The following is a 22,108-nucleotide window of genomic DNA, read 5'->3' as shown; positions in this document are numbered from 1 at the left end:
CACCCCCAGCTCATTCCTCACCCTCTGGTCCCTGCATTAGAGATCTGCAGCCACCTGCACCTCGCAGGAGGTGGGAAGCCTCTTGCAGGATAAATAAGTGAATTGAAAGAAGAAGAAGATGCAAATATACAGAAAATACAAAAGAGCACTGGAGGAATAGTGCACTACACCCAAATTTAAACAAAACAACTGTTAATATGCAGGGATGAGCAGCATCTATGGAACAGACTGTCTGACCTTTCCAAGAGCCTCGTCTACTCCAGGCTGACTCCTGCAAAGCAAGTGAGGTGCCACAGACACAGAGACACCTTGTTATCCAGCACGTGGGGAACCTGCTCTGCCACACTGGCAGCAGCATGTAGAAAACATTTTCTATTCTGTGCTTTTCTCAGAAAGTGTTTAGTAAGAAAAATGTTGGAGGAAATCAGCTGATCAACCAACCAGCAAATTAAAATAAAGCTTGAAATTCAATTAACTGCAGCACTGTTATGCATTATGTATAGGACATTTTAAAAATTAAATATGACACAGAGGGATAAATCTGGACACCCCAGAGAAGAAAACAAACTAAACCTAGAGCATATTTACAGTATTAGGTAAGGTTCTGTAAGATCAACATTAGAGAATGAAATTCCTTTTCCATTCAGGAACTGCATTAATACAAACGCTTGCCTTTCCTAGTAATTATTTAGTAATAGCCAAGATAAAGACATTAAGAGTGTTTTATAATCACACAGTGGGGTTCAGTACTGATTCTCTCATTATCAAATGTGCTCAACATACAAGTCAAAACATGATTTTTCTAACCAACTACATTTTTCACTTTGGCATTGCAGTCCAAGCTTCTGATGTCAGAAATGATTATGGGAAATTCAGAGTTTGCTGACTATAAAGTATACATGCACCAGGCCAAAAGGGAGCCTCTCCTTCCTATGCACACTGCTCTAACAAATAAAATAATTTTTGGCCTGCCTCTACCCATTCAAAGCAGCCTGTTGGGACCTCCAGGTCATGAAGAAGATAAAGCCACACAATCTCTGTCCTTGGGGGTCTTCAAGAGCAGATGGACATAAGAGATGACCCATTTGGAGCAGAAGAGGAATCCAGAGGTTCCTTCCAACACAAATCTTCCTATAACCTTGCAAACCCAAATCTGGAGTGCAAAATCTGTCCCGGGAGTCAGACAGGTTGTCACAGAAGATGTCATTTTTCCTGTTTATAGCTACAAGGCTATCTTCTAAGGAATTAATAACAAGGCACAACATCACACAAATTTGGTGTATTAGCTGTTCAAACTGTCTGACCTTGGCAAGTCAATGACTTTATTACTGGACATACAGAATATATATGATGGCTAGGATCTGAGTAGTGACATGAGAAGGCAGGTCAAAGTCTGATGCAAGACTACATAAAATTAAACCCCGAATAAGCAAAAGCTGAAATAATCCTGAAAACTGTTTCTTAAACAGCTTTTAACACACTGCTCAATTCACCCCATTATATGGTGAGTAAAGTTTTCTGTGATATGTGATTCTCTTCCAATTTGTTCAACTTATTTTGCTCCATAAGTTCCCTACTCTGTTACCCTATCTTAGTATTTTCACAAAGTGAATTTAATTCCAATTTTTTATTTTGTCTTCCTTCAAGTTGCTTGAATATTCCTTGACTGTAGTACACTTAAGTATTTTTTATTTGTGTGGGGTTTCTTTCATGGCATTCATAATGCTGCTTTAAGAGCTACATTAGCCACACTTACAAAATCCATGTCAAATCTTTCAAGACTCTGTGAACCCACAGAGCAATAATTCGATTCCTAAAGGCAAATATGTACTGCTATACTTAAATAAATAAAATCCATAAGCATACTGAGTGCAAAACAACACAGTGAGTCAACAAAGAAACAAATAATCAATGTAAATGAATCTATAAATGATCAGCTGGTGATCTCAATCTAAATAACGGCTAACAGAGCAATGCTTCCCTAGGAAGAAATGAGACATTTTACACTGGTATTGAACACTGACTTTTCAAGAGAATGACCACAGGTTTATTTGATAGGTATCTCTGACTTGGCATTATGTTAGCAAAATTTAATCTTCAATATCCCTTATGCTTACCCTTTCTCTGAAAAATGGCCTCATCTCAGTTTGTTGGGCTGGGTTATAAAGCATGTCTCACTAAAATATCTCAACATTTTTTCATCATTTCCCCTCCTGGCTTCCTGCAAGTCTCATTCTGCATCTACTTATCTCTGCTATCTCTTTGTCCTGACAAAGCTGTGATTCTGGGATTAAACCCTAGACCACTAAAACATTCCTAATATTAGGTATTTGCACTGATGAAAGTGAGAACAGGCTCTGTCACACAGCCATCATGAAATCCAGTGTATTTTCTAGTTTGTGCATGGCAGGATGGCAAGGGCATGTGATGTACAACCTGTACTTCACAACTGAGAGACAAAAGACAAGGCACCTCTGAGGAAGCCATTCTTACAGCTATGGTTCAAAAACCCAACATTTCTGTTATATAAATAATGACTGTACTGATAAATTACTAATTGTAAACAGCATCTCTCTGTAGTATCTGAGTTGGGCATTTCTTTCCTGTCACATCACACTGCTCCTTTCTGTAGCACTAACACCTTGGCCAAGCAATGTTTTGAGCAGTGCAGGCACAGCCAGGACAGCGAGCACTGATGAGGCAGTTGTGTTTCTTTACTCAAGTTGAAAGCAATATATTTTAACAGCTCCTGGGGAGCACTACCAGCATGTGTGAAAAACCTTTCCTCAGACCCATCCTAGATTGTGCTGTGCAATTTGCATTAACAACCAAAAACGTGCTCTGAAAACACAACTCCAGTAACACATGGAAGAAAACATTCTGTGATCCTCTCTGTCCCCTGACTCCAAGGCTTCAGAGTATGTTCAGCCTGGTAGCTGAGCAAGAAAGGTTTTCAACTGCAAGAGCTGAGCACATGACAGCACTTTGGGAGTCATGGGAACATTGGTCTCACTCCAGTTCCAAGTGCTGAGTTTCATGGTATGAAAATGCCCCACAGAAATAGAACTGCCCAGGCTGTGAGCCTGCCCCTCCACACTGAAATCCTCCTCCTCTCCTTCTCCCCGAGATCTCTGCTAGGCAAAACAAAAGTACATTGGCTTTTCCTGGAACAGACCTGCAGATCAAGCTTTGGCTTTTGACTCAGCAAAAGCCCAGGAAAACTACACCCAAGGAATTTCATGTCAGAGTCCTCCTGTTCTTTGTGACATGAAGCACAAAGGGCAGCTGGAGCAGTTTGTCTCCAGGAGAAGTGTCTTGGTAACATAATGAGTCTCACCCCTTTGGACTGTGGAACAGGGAAGGGACACTTGCTAGGCTAAAAAGCCACATCTGAATTTTGTGGACACAGGCACCAAAACTCCCAATCCTAGCACCTATTTTTTTAATGGAATGAAGCCAGATGCTTTTTCCTAAAACTCCTCAGAGGTAGCATCAGACAAGCTCATTGAGCTACTACCACGCTTTTCTCACTCAGATTGACTGATAGCAGTCAATAAGAATCACTGAATGTGTGACATTTAAAATATGACAGGCATATTCTAAAATTTAATTATTGCCCCTAACTGACACCTATTTTCAATGCAAATTTAAGAACAGAACCTTCTGTCATCAGCTAATCTTGCAAGACGCAGCATTCCCTTGGTTTACATTGATTTCAAGTGAATCTGATCACAGTGATTGGCAGCCAGATGCCCTCTGCCTCTCAGAGGTTCCAGCTTTGCATGATTTTCCCTTTTCCAGTCTTGCTTTCCAAAATGTCTAGCAAATTTGATTTCAGGGAAGTCTGGACAAGACAAAGGCTGTGGTTTTCTGACTGCACAAGTAATAAACAAATGCAAGATAAAAAAAATCAAATTAAATGGAAGATCCTAATTGTAAAGTACAACTCGGAAAGAGAAAAAAAATCAATGGGTACATTAGACAGGCACTTCAGCAACCTATTTTAGTGACTGGTCATCTGTGGAATCAGAGTCAAAAAGACAACCTGACAGGAGTGGAAGAACTTACAAACATGAATGAAAAACAAACTTTATCCAAGCACTTACATTAGCAAAAAATGGACTCATTTGTGGGAAGAAATGTGGGAATGAAGGATAAAATTTTATGCAAACTGTACCATGTACAGATATTTGATCCAAAGATGAGACTTCTACTTCCTTCTAGATTTTTTTGTCTGACTCTCATAGAAACAAAGGACTACCTCTGTGGTACAAGTGGAAAAACTACATAAATTAACCATTTATTTCCCTGTCTGTGGGAAATAAATTAACCATTTATTTCCCTGTCTTATGGTCTGTGAATAGCTATTTTTCAGGTTCTTATTTTAAATTCTAAAAGCAGGACATTTTCATTTGCTTAATTAACTGCCAGACCCTTTGGCAATTCAGTCCTTTCTGATCAAGTTTATGCAGAAACCTGAAATTTATCTTAAACCTCATGTGTCTTTAAGGTCAAATAACAGTGAGGAATAAATGACTAATAATGCTTTCATGTCCAACATAGGCACTGAGGTGGTGCAAGAATGCTGCTCCCAAGGTCTATGTAATTTTCTTTTATTTTTCTTGTATCTTCTTGCATATGATAGCAGATAAAAATAGCATCTATTTGTTTCAGTGTGAGTATCAAGACACTATTTTCAAGTGAAACATCTTTAAACCCATCGCAGCTTTTAATTTCCACAGGAAATAACAGTTCAGGTTTTTGGTTTTTTTCGTCCACAGGAAAGTCTAAATATTTAAATTAACATATTTTTAATGTACTGACATGTTGATGGTCAGATGTTCTTTGATGCTCAAAGATAGATTGGCAGAAATCAGAGCAGCATAGGGGCTTACAAAAATGTGGTATTTATGTTTGGCAGCAATTACTTTGTGAAAAATACAAGGTGACTCTTTTTACCCTCCTTCTTTCTCCTTTTTTATATTTTTCTCCTCCAACTTTGGCATGAATCAAAAGAGCTAAAAACTAATTTAACATGACAAATGCTTTCATCACTCCCTTAACCTCTGAAGTGAACACTCTGACAAAGACAATATGTGTGGTATATGCTTTCCTTTTGACACTTTATAAATTACTTTCTTGTAACTGGGTTTTACCACCAGCCCAATATCTTCAGGATGTCCTAATTTGAATGGCTGGTCCTACATTCTTCATATGTCACCCCTGGATAATAGGAATAACTCCTGGGCTCTGTGAAATGGCACAAGTCTCAGAGAGGACTGTGGGACAATTTCATTTCCATCCTGCATGCTGGAGTTTACCAGAAGGTTGTGCAATACTAGCAACTACTACTCTGCATTTTGTTCACATCTGGCTATTGAGGAAGCAGGGAGCAGTGACAAGCCTGGCTTTAATGTGCAGCCAGCCCTGTGTATGCCATGTAATGGAAAAGTTAATTGAAGTGACTTTTTTCCTATTCTCTGCTATTAAAAATAGTACAACAATTGGCCATAGGAACATCTTAAAGTGCTCTTTCATACACCCCATCTGCACTTTTCCCCTCTGTCTAGTTCCTTAACAAGAAGACCAAAAGTCACCTGATTTATTTTCAACCTGGTGAATTTGATCTGTGTTAAAGTTTCTGCAGAAACCCTGCCAATGTCAAGGAATTCAGGCACAGACCATTTTGTCTAAGAGGGAAAATGTCTGCACACAGAACCAAGCTTATTCTGCACAAACAGGTGCCCTCGACCACTGCAGACCTGCAGAACTTTTTCCTAGACATCAGTCAGGGTAGTTTGCAGAGGAAGATTTAGAAAATTTCAGATAACAGTGGTACTGACAGGCCTAAAAAGGAAGAGTCTATCTAAATAGCCAGACTTTGATGACATATTATGATACAAACCATCAATCTATACGTATCTTAAAAAAGAAAATAAAACCCCAAGTTACCTTCTAACAAGGCATATTGCCATTATTTTGACAAATGTTTAACTTAAAATCTCAGTAGTATCTTTATTTAACATCAATTATGTAGTGTGGCAAAAAGTTCCAAAGGTTATTTATGCACTATGAATTTATTTTTAAGGTGTTAAACATGCTGCCTTTTCATTTCATTCATTGTATTTTTAGTTGTGTGTTGGAGAAAAGGCAATAGGAATGCCTAATAATTTTTAAAATAATTTTTCTTTTCCATCAGTTATGATTTTTTTTTCTTCTCTCTTTAAATCACCCTCATTATATTTTTTTTCATGGTAGCCATAATCTTTTGTAGTCTCAAAGTCCCATGTTTAAACCTGTAGACATAATTTTTCCAGTGATCCACCCATATCAATTCTCCCATCCCTTTTATAAGAGGACAATTCATTTAGAAATCCTGAAGAGTATGAGAACTTCAAAGCACTCTTTCAATATAATTTACCCCATATTTGCCATCACTGCCTTTTTCATTTTGCATTTGCAAGAGTCTTGACCAGCCCTGATACAATAACATTCACACAGCCCAGATACCCTGACAAACCTAAGGAGCAGAACCATGGGCTGCAGATTTTGATGACTTTTCCCATAATTCTTACTTTCAGCTAATGTAACCCCAGTGATGCAACCTCTGCTATGGTAGAGAGCAAGAAATTTTCTTTGTGGGCATGTAAGGCAGAAATACAATAGCAGCACCTTCAAAGCCTTTCCTTTTTTAAAATCAGGAGATGATTTAGCACCTTAAGTCACACTGTTGGAAGACAGCAAGGGTTAGTTTATAGCTGATGGTCTTACTCCTGCTCTTTGTCAAGTGCAATGAATTGTATGATTTTTTGCTGAGAGTGAAGGAATTAGTTTAATAAATGGCCTACCAAAAGCACTTCACTTTTACCTTTCTTTTCTTCTCAAGCATACCACTGCTTTTTTGTTTTTTCTTTTCTCTCTCTTCCATCACTCTAAATTATGATCATGGTGGATCTACCAAGTTTATTCATAGGATTAATTTCAGCTATTTTCCGGTTGTGACATATACTTATTCTTTCCTGTGTATGGCACAAAGCTTGTCAGGTAACTTCTCATTATTTAAACCTTGAGCTAACACTCTCTCCTAAACCCTACTTTGTTGTGTTCACTACCAGCTCTATTGTGCTCATCATTCTTTCAGCTGGAAAGAAGACCTCAAAAACTTCTGTCAAAATGGATCAGTTATGTCATTACTTGAAATGATAGATAATTCATCAATTATTAAGAGTCAATACATTGCCTTACATTTTCTCTTGTCTTAAAAATGAAAGTATAAAAAGCAATAACCACGTTGCAAAGCTTTGCTTAAGATTTCAGTAACCTAAATACCAAGGAAAAACCACATTTCATAATCCATCACTTCAAAGTTATGCACATGATTAAAATGTTCAACTTACAGTATATCATTTCCCATGTGCATAATCACTCTAACAGGGAGCTGCTGTATGATAACTGTCAACTTCAATGAATTATGTGCTTTCCAATCTTTTCATTTATACACCAAACTAAGCTTGTTATTCTTCTGAGGCTTTCTGCAGGGGTAATACAGAAAGATGGTTAGATCTGTACTACTCAGGGTGCTGGGATGTAGGTCTGGACTAAACAGACAGCAGGAACAGGCAGCCAGTTCTCTCCTACCATTGTATAAATTAATCACATATGGAAGCTCATTAGTATGAAAAATGGGTTTTTCTTAGAAAACGGAGTCTGTCCTGAAGAGTCAGGTTATATAGGATCAAAAAAAAAAAAAAAAGAAAAGAAAAGAAAGAAAAAAAGAGTGAATTTCAGCACATCTTTATGGATCTTTTGAGTGCTATATGTGAGAATAGTTTCAGAGAGGAAATAAATCCCACAAAGAATAGGTCTGGAAAGTATTAACAGAAAATATTGTCAAGCTACCATAATTTTGCCATTTACTCAGAGAGCCTAAAGAGTGTGCAGCACTTCACTGTCATCAGCATATTGTTAAAGGCACTTTAAAAGGTACAAAATACACTGGTAGTTTGTGCAGATACCTAAAAAAAACCTTTACAACAACAGAGAATGAGAGGGGACAGGGAAGGAGGAGGAAGTCAGGAATTAATTAAATTAAGAAAAACAAAATCTCAGCAGCATGTTAAAAACATCTCAAAAAAGCATAGAAAGGATCAGAACACAGTGTGGTCACTATCAACATATGAATCGTGGGAAATAAACACAACATTCAGAGTTTCTATATTTTTCCTTACAAAATGCTAAGGATGAGTGGAATACAGAAAATAACTGCGTGCAAAATGGAACCATTTAACGATTCAAATTTAACACCACCAGGATTTAGGCACACAGACCAATATAGACTGAGAACCAGTAATCAAAATAATTTTGTTTTTTTTATCTAAAGGCAGAATGTGATGGTAATATTTGAATTCAAATGCCACTGGCTTCTGTTACTTATATGAATTCACTACCTATCACTTATTTTTTCTAAATACTTTTTAAACATATGGCACTGCATCAAAAAGTGATTACATCCCTCTGTTTGGACTATTTATGAGATGTGCATATCTTACACCTAAAGTTAACACTGCACGTTAAGAATCCTGAATCAATTTCTTGCTTCCACTGCTCTTACAACAAAGTCAAGTGAACGTGACTTGAACATTTTATTTCTCCTCATTAATCAGTATAAGGAATAATAATATTTGCTCACTAAGAACACGCATTTTTGAAACATACTGGCCATCCCTTCATCTGCTGAACTTTCATTTTGTGAAGCAGCCATGTGATTTGAGAGAGGAAACACAGCCTTACCTATGAAATATGCTAGCAAGATGGCAAGCAGGACTGCAGCAGCAATTGCAGATAAAGCAGCACATTTCCAGCTACAGTACTTGGAGGGCTTTTTCAGCTTGAATGCATTCCTGGAGAATGTATTTCTAGGTAACAGTCTGGGAGGTGGAGTGTAAACTGTTCCTGAGGTCAGCGGGTAACCAGGGGAAGAACTGCTGAACAGAGGAGTAGTTCCAGAAGATGTCTTAAACAAGAAATGCCTGAAAAACATAAAATGAAACAGAGCTGAAAATGGCAAGTCCTGTAGTTAAGACAGAACATCTACTCCTGTACCATTCCAGCTGCCACAGCCTGGTAAATTCAAACAAAAAGGATTTTGTAGGAAGAAATAGGGAAATGAAAATTGTTCCTTTTTTTGCTACCAGATCTTAACAACTGGCAATAAAATACAGTGTCAGGATATCTTCCTTAATCTTTTCTGTAATTAGATGCAACTTGACCACATACTAGCTAAAACACCAGCGTGACCCATGAAGTGTCTGGGAGTTCCCTGTAGAATCCATCACTCAAAAAATGTTCTAAGGAAACCACACTCTGAGTCTCATTTACACTCTTGGCAAAAGCTCCCCGCAAAACCTCTAAGAACATACTGAGCAAAACCCATAGTCCTGTAGGAGAAGATCTTGCCAGAATTAGAATGAACCATGATTTTGTGGTTTAACAGCACACAGGTTTGGTTTGAACAGCTAAGACAATTACCAACAGCACATGACTCAGCAGATAAAACCAGGATTTCAGCTGCCCATACGTTGTTTAGGAAGAAAATAAAAGAATACGCTCTAATGAATCTCAGAAAATGCTGTCAACGCATTCCAGACAGAGGAAATGGAGAAAGCAAACTGGAAGGCTGGTTTCTTTACATTAACTTCTCTCAGTCAGAAAGAACTGACTACAAACATGTTCCCAGTGAACAACAAAAAGAGAAGCACAGAATAAAGGCTGTGGTCTTACAAAAAGTCACTGGGTTTAAGACAGAGAGCTCTGAAAACTTGCTCCATACCCTCTCCCTTCACAGCTCTGAAAAACAAGTGCTTCTTGGAATCAAACAGAATGAAGACACTCAGTAATCTCCAAAATCAAAATCACAGCCTAAAATAACCCAGGTCTTGCTTCCAATGTAAAATATGTTTAACATTTTTATTCAGATACAATCCAGTATGTCACTCTCAAACCACCTGTTAGAGCTTTAAAATCCATGCCACTCACTGACAACAACAATTTGGAAGTTGGAGGCTGAAATGTGTTTCCCAAGTATGTTTTCCAGCCCACCATCATGAATGTGCCTACTGTCAAGCCTAGATTAGTGCATACCTATTCTACAGAATACCAAGAAGTGATTTTAAAGGCATTTTTTGAAATATTTGTTTTGAAATAAAACCCAGAGCATAAGAGATTGCACAGAAATTGCATACAGGTAGAAGACAGTAAAAGGAAGGCTGGCTAGGCTCCCCAGATTTCTGATTAAATATTTCCATTTGAAGAAAACCTCTGAATATATGTTTTTGGGGTTTTTTAAAATAAATCAATTATAAACTCTATTAATGAACATGAAAAATAACTTTGAAATTGCCTTTTTTATTGGTTTTGATTCTCCAAGTGGCCTTGTCCATCCCTTTCAACAGTGACCAAAATCTAGTTTGTTGTAGAAAATAGACAAAAACCGTGGCAGTATCTATCCACTGTCATAACTTTTTCTTTGTGCTTTTGAGGCTTCAGATAGGCAGTCAAACTCAAACAGGTTAATTCTAACCAGTTACTTCATAGAAACACTGGGGGTTTTCAACAAATAAAGACACTCTTCTTTTTTCTTTGTTAGTGAGGGACATTAGAGGATAGAAAACTTTTCTGCACATCATAGGTGATCTATGAGAAAAACAATAAATGTAAATGCTAAAAACCTTTCCTTTAAAATTATTAGCCTTTTAAATGATGAAAAACATCTTTCAGCTAAAAGAAAGCAAGAAGTAATGAAAGTCTGATGTCTTCTTGAATCCTTCATTTTAAATAGTTCTTTACTTTGCAACAGTTCAATTAAAGTAATTGATGGGAAAATGATGTTGTGGGGCTGGTTGTGTCACACCACATCTATTGACTCTTCTGCTCCTTCTGTCTGGGCAGAACTTGATGAATTTGTCAGCAGAAGCAGGTTGGTCCTTCCTAGCTGCTCTCCAGTGTTGGGAGCACAAGGGCACTTCCATGGTTGGATCCAGGGACTGAAATGACACGGAGCATGAGGACCAAGGGGGGCAGAAGGAAGACAGACCCAGTGAGACAAAGGCAGGAGAGCTCCACTCTCATCCAGGCTAATTCTGCCTCAGCCCAGGACCCCTCCTCCTCCTGAATCCTCAGGGCAGGAATGACCCTCTCAGGTTTGGACAGACAGTTCTTACCCTTTCCCTGCCCAAAAGCAGATCTTTCACAACCAAACTCAAAATTACAGTCCTTGGAACTGTCTTTATCTGAAATGCCTTTAAACCCAGGAATTTTATGTCCTCTTTAGCTGAGAAGGCAGCTACAGCACCAACAGAAATTTTAATATAAAGCATTGTTAAAGTAAACTCAGATATATAATGAAACTCTGCTCCCATTAAAATTGAATTAATGAATATCCAGATATGCTTTAATAGAACATGTCAATCATATCCTGTTGCATGTGAGAAGACAAAAAAAGTAGAACAAAAAAGCAGCTCTACTGTGATCCACTTTGAGATACATAAAGTATATAAAGAAAACCAAAACACTTATCCATGCAAACAGGATCTCTATGATATTGTTAAAACTAATCAGGACTTGGTAGAAGCAAAAAAAGGCAACTGAAAAGGAGAAGATGTCATTCTCAATGATAAAAGAAAGAATGTCATTGGATAAACCCTGAATTTTGTCACATTTTGTCCTACCCAGGCATTTCAAAAGCTGAAAGTTAATTGTCTCAATATGAGGGCACCTGACAAAGTGGCAGCCATCAGAAGATATCATACCACCTGAAAGTATATAAGTTCTGCCTTTGAAAGTTAAAAAAGACATTTAACTGAAGATGTATTAAATATCCCCCAAGACACTTTGGAAAACTGGCACTGGATTCCAAAGCTGGGGGCCAGGTTAGCAGATGTCTTTAAATCACAGCAAAGCACACCAGAAAGACTGGGAAAATAATGGACAAAACACTTGGACCCCCCAGAGTTTTAAATCCAGATTCAGCTAGTAATGGAAATAAATTGACTTGTCTCAACTCTATCCCTAAACCCAATGATCTATAGCCATATTTTTATGTGAGATTTGACATGCTCTGGTACAACCAATTGTCTGTGGGCTGAAGCTGCACAGAGAGAACATGAGCATTTATCAACATTAATTACAGCCTCACAGTGGTAAGGCTGGGAGCATTTTACAATGCCTGCTTATGAAAAGAAATGATCTGATTTGTACCAGTTCACTTAATTTCAAATACACTCCATATAAGAATTAAATTGTATTCTCTGTCTTACCTGTTCACCTATCAAACAAATTAAGAAAAACACATTTTCAACCTCACAATTAAGCATTAGCAATTTGAATCAGACTAGGACTGATTTTCTATTTTGAAAACATGGGAGTAAATTTGCTAAGTCTCAGCCCAGTCTCCCGAATTTCTGTGGTTCAATAAGACAATTCCACCCTGAAAAATTCACCAAATACAGTTGCCAGCCTAAGATGATTCTGCTATTTCAGTGACCTTGAAAAGCTGTGGAAGGAGCTTGGGTGCTGCCCACAGAACAGGAGTGAACCCTGCAGCTCACTCTGTGCTCTGCTCCCCTCTCCCAGGCTCTGGCTGCAGGATTCAGGATTCTCCAGGTCCCAGGATTCTCCAGGACTCAGGATTCTCCCCCTCTGTTTCCAGCACTGCTGCTGTGGGGTCACACCAGGGCACCCTGAAGGTGACATCTGGGAAAGCTGAGCTTGCCAGGGGACATTTGAGCACTGGTCTGTGCACTAATGGCAAAAGTTATATTTTGCTTTCTTCATTAATTCAGAGCTCTCCCTAGCATGTGCTTTCCCACAGGTCAAAAGGACCTCTGGTGTTCAGGGAATAGTGGTCTGACAGAGACTGTATTAACATCCATATTCTTTGAGAGAACAATCAGCTTTCCCCCCCCCTCCTCCTTTCTGGACAGATTGTCATGGCAGCACACTGCAAGAATGAGTGGAGGGAAAAAAATGGTTCTGCAATGAAAAACTGTAATAGAAGGGAAGAAAAAGACATTTTCTAACCCAAATTGCTTTTTTTCCTCCTCATACTGTCCTAAACTTATTCTGTATGAAAAAAGAAAAAAAAGGCATACAGAGAATTGTAATGCTTAAATTGTCTTTTTTATATTTTACAGGGTTTTTAATAGTAATTAATAAATAGAAAAGCTACAGGTCAAGAGAATAGAAACAGCTCAATTTAGTTGTTCTAGTACTTAAAAATATCTTCAAGCTGTGGCAAAATCACATCTGTCTATAATTTTATTGGACATTTATTCTTAGCAGAAAACAATGGGATACAGAACATAAAACACTGGCTTTCATTGTGATTAAAAAAAACCCAACCTTCTGCAGTTTTCAAAGTCTTCCAAAAAAGTAGCCATGAGTCATTTTATGTCAGTGGAATCCTCAAAGTGGCTGCCAAATTCAGACAGTGAAGTTTTATGGAACATTTCTGACTTCCAAACAAAAAGAAACCAAGTCTGAGATAAAATGTGAACTGTTCTTATGCTTGTTATGAAAAAATGAACTCTGAGTGGTGGACTAGTGCAAGCCTTGGTTACCTGTGTCCCAGTCTTTCCCCAAATCAGATTTATTTGTATGTTCTCTCCATTTTTTGCAGAAAACATGGGACCATCAGCCACGTTTCCACATCTCAGGGCTGATGTGCTAAAACTGCACAGAAGTTTCTACTCTTTGGAGTGCCTAGAACTCTAAAGCCAGCAATAAAGCCTAACAAATGTTATCTAGTTGTGTTTAAATTGTACAGTTACAAGAAATTGTCTGAATCCTGTCAAATCCACAGACTAAACTCAGCAAGACAGATTTTTCAGTGGAAAGCTATTTCAAATACACATGTATGTAAACCTACTGGCCATTGTACACCCCTGTGTGCTGTGCACCCCCACACCCAAATAAATGCCTGTGGAAACAGAGGACAGTCCTCACGACACTATTTCAGTGATTTTCAGCCTGCTGCAGATATGATGCAGGAACTAAGGACACCGAGCAGTAATTCAGGATGAACAGCTCGGTATCAATGCCACACTTGTACCCACTGCCACCTCCTGATCCTTGCAGCAGCCCCCAGCACCCAGAGCAGCTCCAGCTCCTCAGGCTGCTGATTCCTTAAGGCTGGGCTCTCCACATCCACAGGCAAAGTGTTCTAAAGACTGCAGAGAGCAGAGCAGTGTCACAGAGGCTGCTGCGAGCACCAGGCTGGCTTGTCACCGCCGCTGCCACCCTCTAACAGAGACACAGCTGGACATGTGCAGCACAGTAATTGAACACTGCCTGACAGCCAGGCAGGGTGCTGTGCAGAAAGGCAGGTGCCAACCTTTGGGCACCTTGATCTGTCATATTATGAAACAAAACCAAGCAGGCATCGCTCACAAAGGCACAGAGCAGAAAACCTGCACTGCGTGACAGCGGCAGCGATGGCTCTGTGCTGGACACCTCTCCACAGGACACCTGCTCTTCATCTGCAAGCTGAGATCCTCTTGGGTACACCTTTATAACCTTCTCTCTCCCTAATCCCACTGTGAGCTGACCCCTGGAGTGTTCTCTGCGGGCTCTCACCACGTGCTCTCAGTTCTGGCTTTTCCCCATAGCACTGCCCTGTCCCAGGCTGCTCAGAGGCTGCTGAGCTGTGACACTGCAGAGCTGTGACAGAGGCTGGAGAAAGGTGAGATGGAAAATATGTAGAGATATATCTATGTGAAATATATAGACTGCTGAACTGGGGATCACAAGCAGCTCGAGAGCTTGAGATGGAGAACACCAACTTGGAAAGGGCATAAAATCTAGAAGGGGAACAGCAGCTCCAGGGGCCACACATCACCTTCCTGACTGGTGGCTCTCTGGTCAAAAAGATTCCAGGTACTCTGCAAGAGGTGTGAGCTCAGCCACTCAGCCTGTCTGCTTGAATCCTACTCAGCTTTTGTGGGAGTTAGCCAGCTTTGCCCTTTAAATGTATGAACCTCCTCCTTTCACTACTGTTTATTCCCCAGGAACAGAGCAATCAAACTGCTGGTTAATGCCTAGTAAAGAGCAACAGGCACAGCTACAGACACAAACACAAACAATCAGGGGTTTTGCATATGTATGTGCATGAAAGTGTAGAAGGATCAGTCAGCAGATCCAGCAACATTTAGGCAGCTCTGAATCAATTGAACTATAGGAACTTTCTCTTCTTAAGCAGAAAACCTTGTGTCTTTTTTTGCCACAGGGTTCTGAGTAGCTGTTGCATAGTGCCAAGTGATGAAGTGCAATAATGCCTCCATTTGTTATTCCAGTGGTGAGGATTATGATAACAGTGTTTTGCATTTCAATGGGTCCATGCAGTTTTAACTTTCTACATCAATTAATGAACATAATTTCAAAACACTTCTATTTTAAAAGGCATACATGTAAGCTCTGCACTATCTCTTAATTCAACTATTCACTTAGCAAGAAAAAAAGAAAAAGTACTAAGAGTGCTACTTCAATTCTGTAAGTCATAGAACAGAATAATAAAACTCAGAACTCAGAGAAATTTGTCACTCGACACGTAAACTTAAATAAAGAGGAACCAAAATCACATAATTCTAGACTTTGTTTCATAAAGACCCTAAACAGGCCTGTCTATTCCTGTGCAGTCACTCATGCTGCCTGTTCGCTCTGCACAACCCAGAAGTTAAAAATGCAAACGACAAGATCATGAAAACATGCAATTATCTGCAATCAGTAAAAACTTCTTTGAGCTTATGTGTACGTGAGTGGGAGTACATCTAGATCGATTTTCTGAATCATCATCATGTATCCTGCTTTTGTAGTGTTTCTCTTCCCCCTTTTCTCCCTCCTATGCATGCCTGTATTTGTTATGAAAAATGATACTCCAGTAGCCTGCTAAAAATGACCTTTTTACAGTGCTTTTGGAATTGCCCAAGTACATGGCCCAAATGTGTTTAAAGTCCTTGGGGATGCTTTTGACTGTGCTTTCCTTGACTCTTTAAAATGCTTTTGATTTTTAGACAGGTCCAGAATCCACCTATGCAGATTCCAATTATTTGTAAAGTTCCCACAACATTTCTGCAACCTTCACATGCAGGAACAAGAGAATGAAGGAGTCAGTTCTTGCCCCATCCTTCAGTCTCAGAGGAAGAACCTGCTCTAGTATATGAACCTGTAGCTGCAAGTAAATGATAAGAGAAAGTCACAAAAGACAAAGCAAAATTAGTGAGGACTTGTTTCACTGTTCTAAGTAGTTGTTTGTTATGCCCAATATATCCTAGGAAATCGCATTAACAAAAGGAAAAGAAATTTTGTTTCACTGTTCTGTTCCAGAACATTTTGCATCATGCACAAAGATATCAAAATATTGAGACATCGTTGAAAATAGGCAGACAATTGCAGAGAGCAGTTGTAGCTTGGAGCTTCAACACATTCAGGAACTTTAAGTTTACATATTCAGCTCAGAAGTTCTGCAGCTGATCTTAACACCCCAACGTGGTACAAAATGTGAACGTGGTATTAACAATACTTCAGATATTTAATTTCTTTCTTAAAAAAATTAATATTGCTTTCTCCCACTGTTAAATCCCTCTCCTCACGTGTCCTATTCTTGGCTCTTTTGCCCTGCCTGCTGTAGGCTGTGCACAGGCTCAGTGCACTGTGTCCATTCCTGCACTGCAATGAACTGGAGCACTGGGTGCAGATGTTTCCCAGCTGTGGTACCCCACGATTTGGAGTTCAGGCACTGCATGGTGCACACTGGGATACAGCTCACATTGCTGCTCCATCTTTGTGCTCTCATTCCTGTCCTCAGGCTCACCCCGAGTGACTGGGCTGGAATCAGACTGGCAAAGTAACAAATGAGGCTTGAACCCCAGGAAAAGGCAAATATTTTGAAGAGTTATTTTAAGATTCATAGCAATTGTTTTCAGGTTAAATTTTCAGATTCCTCAATCTTTAAACTGAACTTGGCACAAATGACCTCAGATTTGGACCATTGGTCTTATACTACAGCCCACAAGATCTAACCAGAAGGGTGGCCATCATCCTTTCTCCTGAAACACGGAAGAAACATTAGGATATTACAGCATTCCTTAAAGCCTAGCATCACATCCTTGTGAGCAAGCACAAAGAAATTACAGACATAGATATAAAATTATCTTTGCAACTGAAAGATTTGGACTGAAAATATTTCAAATTATGAGACTAATTATGAGAACTGAAGAATAAGAGTAATTTCTATTTAATTCTACCATTTTTTCTCCTGAATTAAGTATTATTAGTTATAATGGTAACAATTAATTTTACATCAATATAAAGTACTGAAAGAGGCATTAGTAAATGAGGCAATCTCAGTGAAACATCCATCCATGGAAGCTCCTGTGTTCTCCTTCCTCACCAGTCATCCCAGTGCCCATGTGGGGTTCTCATCCCAGAGGATTCCTGCTGTGTGAGGAGACATGGGAGCCTCCCCTGCAAAGCCATTCCTTTCTCCCTGTGCCCTCAAAGCAGTCCCAGCTTTAAAGCAGAGCACTGCCCCTCTGGCTGTCAGGAAGGAACTAGACCCACCCTGGGATGTTCAAAGGCAGTATTTTCATCACACATCCCCTTGGAAAGCAGTGATTAAAGCAGCAATAAAGGAACACCTCTCAAGTGGAGAAGGTAGAAACCAGCACTTTGTTAGGAGGAGGAGGAGATGCTTTGAAACAGACTGCAAGAGGACAATAAAAGTTAAAGAGCATTAAACAGCAGCTCTGAGCCTAAAGGTAAAGCAGCTAAATACTGCAGAAATGAACCATAAAAATAGCACCATAAAAATGCTACGGCCATGCATTACTGTGTCCTTACTTAGAGATATTTCAACCCTTCCGTTACAGCCCCTTATTTCAAAGAAAACAGAGGGATTAATGTAGCCAGCCTGGTGCAGCCATAAAGCAGGGAAGGGAAGGCAAAGCCCCTGTTTACCTGAACCAGGAACAGCCACACTGAAACCAAGCACACATCCCTGGAAGTGTTCCAGGTCAGGTTAGCCAGGGCTTTGAGGAGCCTGATGTAGTGAAAGGTGTCCTTGCCCATGATGATCCTAAAGCTCTTTCAAACCCAAACCATTCTACAACTCTAAATAAGTACAATTAGGAACTCTGCATAGGCATGTGCAAACTCATAACTCCACTGGAAGCAATGAGCTGCTGCAATACAGATAAATGTAATTATGTAACAAATACAGCACCACAAAGGATACACAAAGATTTGGGCACCCTTGCCTGAAAAGGCCACATGAAAACATGTGCAAGCAGTAAAAGCTTCCTTTCTGTCACAAAGAAAATAAACCAAATATGATTAACAATCTCCAATCAATATTGAAACAAGAGACAGAGAAAGGATATATTTGGAAAATGCAATGTCTCCAAACAGGCTGAATTTAGCCCAAACTGCCTAAGACAGCAAAGGAACAAAGGGAAGGTTAAAATATTCTTACCAGGAAAAAAAAAAAAGGCAACATGCAGACGTGTGTTGTATTATTCAATGATTTCAGCACTTGGTACTGTTAGATAAAGAGACATCTGGAATCTAAATTGTGATCTGAGTTTTGTAGTGCTGACACAAAAGCATTCCCTTCAGACAGCTCAGGTGCCACCTTTTGTTTCATAATCAGTAATGTGACCACTTGCACATCATTTTCAGTTGAGAGCAGAATCTACTGAAGGTAAGTGAAAGATGAAAACTAAGAGTTATGAAACCCTCTCTTGATAAAGCAGGTGCTGTCACTGGTGGCTTTGGCTCCTGAGCGCTCCTCTACTGAGATTAATAAACAGATAACAAGATAAAAAATTAGAGTAGTGCACTGTGAAGAGGCAGCATGAGAGGGGTCAATGTTCTGCAACAAGCTAAAGCTTTAAAGTAAAGGTTGAAGTAAAAAGTTACCAAAAAGATACCCCTTTTTTTTGTTGCTATTGGTATGAATGTAGATGAAACACCAGTTTTAAAGTGAAAGAATTACAGGCTAATTCTAAAAGCCTCAATGATTTCACAAGCATCAGTTTCAGTCATTTTTGAGTTAATATTTTCGTGATGAAACTTGTCATCAAGCCCTGTCAGGTGTGTAATTTCAGAGAAGAACTAAAATCGATCCTGAAGCAGCTCTGGAATAGTTTTGGAACACAGCAATTCTGCCAGGACATTTTCTAATAGCTTAATGCTTGCCTGTGACAAACCTGTCTTCCAAAAAGCTCCAATTAACTGTGGGGCATCCTGCAACCTCCAAAAATAACAGTATTCACAAAGTAACCTTTTGTCAGGTGCACATACACTCCCAGAGGTGCAGGATAAGAAAAAAGAGAAGAACCAAAGTCAGTAAAGGCATTCACAGTCACCTCTGGCTGGGAATAGGTACAAAATCAGACAGTAAAAAAATCCCAGCCAGACAAATGCCCACTGCTGTGGCTCAGGGATGCCAGGATGATGGCAGAGAATCCTTCTGTGAATGTCCCAAGGAATTCCCTCCAGGTAAAGTGATTGGTAAATTGGGACAGTTTTGAGCCTTCAGAAATGATACAATTAGGTATTGCTGTACCCAAGAACAATTCCATACAGGAAGAGGCATACCAGGAACAGCAGGTGGCCACTCTACATCAAAATTAAAAACAATGAACCACACCACAAGAACTAGTCTGGATGAACAGGACCAACATTTCCATCTTGTAATTCTTAGCAATAAATAACAAATTCAGGATGTCCAAATTAAGTTCTATAAAATAGCAGAGGTTCTCACAAAACCAGCAGTTCAGAGTTAAGGTGTGGTGGTTTGTTTTTTTTTTTTGGTTGGGTTTTTTTGTTTGTTTGTTGTTGTTGTTGTTTTTTGTTTTTTGTTTTTTTGTTTTTTTTTAAATTTGGCCGAAGTTAGCTCCAAACCTTCAGTAAGCAAGAATCCCTTTCCTTTCCTTTTTTTGGCCATCTTGGTTTCGGATAACCTGAATTTGCTTTCCACTTCTTCACAGCACCCACGTTCCCATTTTAGCAGAGCAGGACAAAGTGAGGTGTGCCCCTGTGCACACCCCAGCCCAGCACAGACCCCCTGCCCCTCCCAGGCTCATGGGCTCCCCATGGAGCTGTGACCCACCGCTGATTAACCCCTGAGTAACACCAGCCTCGGTGCTGTCAGCGCCAGCCCAGCCACACCAGCTCCTCCCAGAGCTCCAAACCAGAGGAGCATCTTTAACCAAGTGTTGGAGGGGCTGGACTGGGGCTGCATGGGGGTGTAACTCCCCCAAATGTGGCTCCTTGGGGTGTGATCCAGGAGAGCCCCATGAAAGCCCTGGGAGGCTGCAAACCAAACATAACATCCCAGAAGCTGTGGCAACCAAGCAGCTGAAACCCTGGCATGAGCCAGTGCTCCCAGCAGCCCAGCTCCTCCACCTGCTCGCTGTGTTTATCACTCTCTGGGCAAGCAACACCACCCTGCTCTTCCAAGCACTTGATTCAGCACCACAATGGCTAATTTTAAATTCTGAGAGATCAGCTCTGCCAACTCTGCTATTTAAAGTGCAAGTTAAATATGTTTGACATTCCATACCCCAAATGACAACAAACCAGAATATTTAGACCAGCAGCATGTCAGGCATTTATTTATTTATTTCTCTGTCAGGCCTAAGTGCTGCACCTTTTCATTTATATGCTGCTGTTTGCCCCATAGGCATCAAGCTGTTAACATGTACAGAAGAGATTAAAATGAACTTGCATGCTGGATGAGGTATAAATTAAAATTATAGTACTGTCAGTCATGAATCTCGGATTGTTTCCCAAAGTCTCCCAAAATGCATAATGTCAAGTGAGCCTCTGTTTGTTGCTTCAGGAAAGGCAAAATGTATAATTTTCCAGCAGCACAGTCAATATGAATTCTAAGTAAGTTGTCCCTGAGCCTGCAATATAAATATGCTGTATTAATCGCATGAGTTGTGTATGCAAGGAAGGTCCAAGTGAATAAAAGGCTTTAAAATGGGATGTGAGCTGTGTTATTCACTGTGCACCTTCCAGTGCAAAGCAGATTGGGGCTGCTGGGTCTTATAATGCCACTCACTCCCTAGGCTGTGTCAGAAAAACCACCCGTGACACAGAGGACACCATGTCCCAGCAAACCAAGGGGGTTCTCTGTGTGCTCTGGAGGACCACCAGTGGCATCCCCCAGGGAGTCCTTCCCACCACCTATTGTAAATGCACAGTCAGCCCCATGGCAGGGAAGAATGATGCATCTGACTCCATGTTGTCAGAAGGCTAATTTATTACTCTATTATACTGTATTATATTAAATGATACTATACTATATTAAAGAATACAGAAAATATACTTACTGAATGGTAAAAAAATAATAATGAAAAACTCGTGACTCTTTCCAGAGTCCAGACACAGCTTGGCCCTGACTGGCCAAAGAGTCAAAACAACTCACACAAGAGTCCAATCAAGCAATCACCTGTGGGTAAACAATCCCCAAACACATTCCACATGAGCAAACCACATAAGAATTGTTTTCCTTTTCTCTGACGCCTCTCGCTGCCTTTCAGCTTCCCAGGAGGAAAACCCTGGGCGAAGGGACCATGCTCAGAGAATGTGAATGCCACAAGCACCCACCTGGTCTCGAGAGGGACGTTGCTGTTGAGCACCCAGCTGTCCTGGAGCTGCACGGACTCGGGGGTGGTGGCCAGGTCGTTGGGCGCCGGAGCGGGCGCGTGGATCTGGTTGCGGCGATTGGTGAGCGAGTTCCTGTTGAGGGAGTTGGCAGAGGAATGGTGATGGGACAGGGAATGGTTGTGAGGAGGAGGGAGAGGTGGCCTCAGCGTTGATTGGCTGTGATGATTTGAAGGGCCTAAAACAGAAAAGAGAAACAAATCACAAATGCGTGTGGTGGCACTGCTCTCCTCGGCATTTTCAAGGGGCCACTGCCTGGGAAAAGAGACTGTGCCTCTTGGACCTGTGGGCATCAAAGCCTGGGCAAAGCAGATCAGTGATTATTGGAGATCAGCAACACAAAACAGTGCTTCCAGCCTGCACAGCTGGCGTGTTGACAAAG

General features: G+C 40.2%; 1 protein-coding gene across 25 annotated transcripts in view; it reads right to left on the bottom strand.

The window, feature by feature from the left end:
* TENM2 (teneurin transmembrane protein 2) overlaps positions 1-22,108 on the bottom strand; it is a 1,348,016-nt gene that overhangs the window by 151,438 nt on the left and 1,174,470 nt on the right. For all 25 annotated transcript variants that reach the window (XM_064387797.1, XM_064387800.1, XM_064387808.1 and 22 more), the window contains 2 exons: positions 21,670-21,904; positions 8,791-9,029 (listed from right to left, as the gene is read on the bottom strand). In XM_064387797.1, the coding sequence (XP_064243867.1) occupies positions 8,791-9,029; positions 21,670-21,904 (474 nt within the window). The remainder of the gene's footprint in view (positions 1-8,790; positions 9,030-21,669; positions 21,905-22,108) is intronic.

The sequence above is a fragment of the Passer domesticus genome, chromosome 13, assembly GCF_036417665.1.
Source record: "Passer domesticus isolate bPasDom1 chromosome 13, bPasDom1.hap1, whole genome shotgun sequence".
Lineage (NCBI taxonomy): Eukaryota > Metazoa > Chordata > Aves > Passeriformes > Passeridae > Passer > Passer domesticus.
This window is presented reverse-complemented; position numbering and strand designations above follow the sequence as displayed.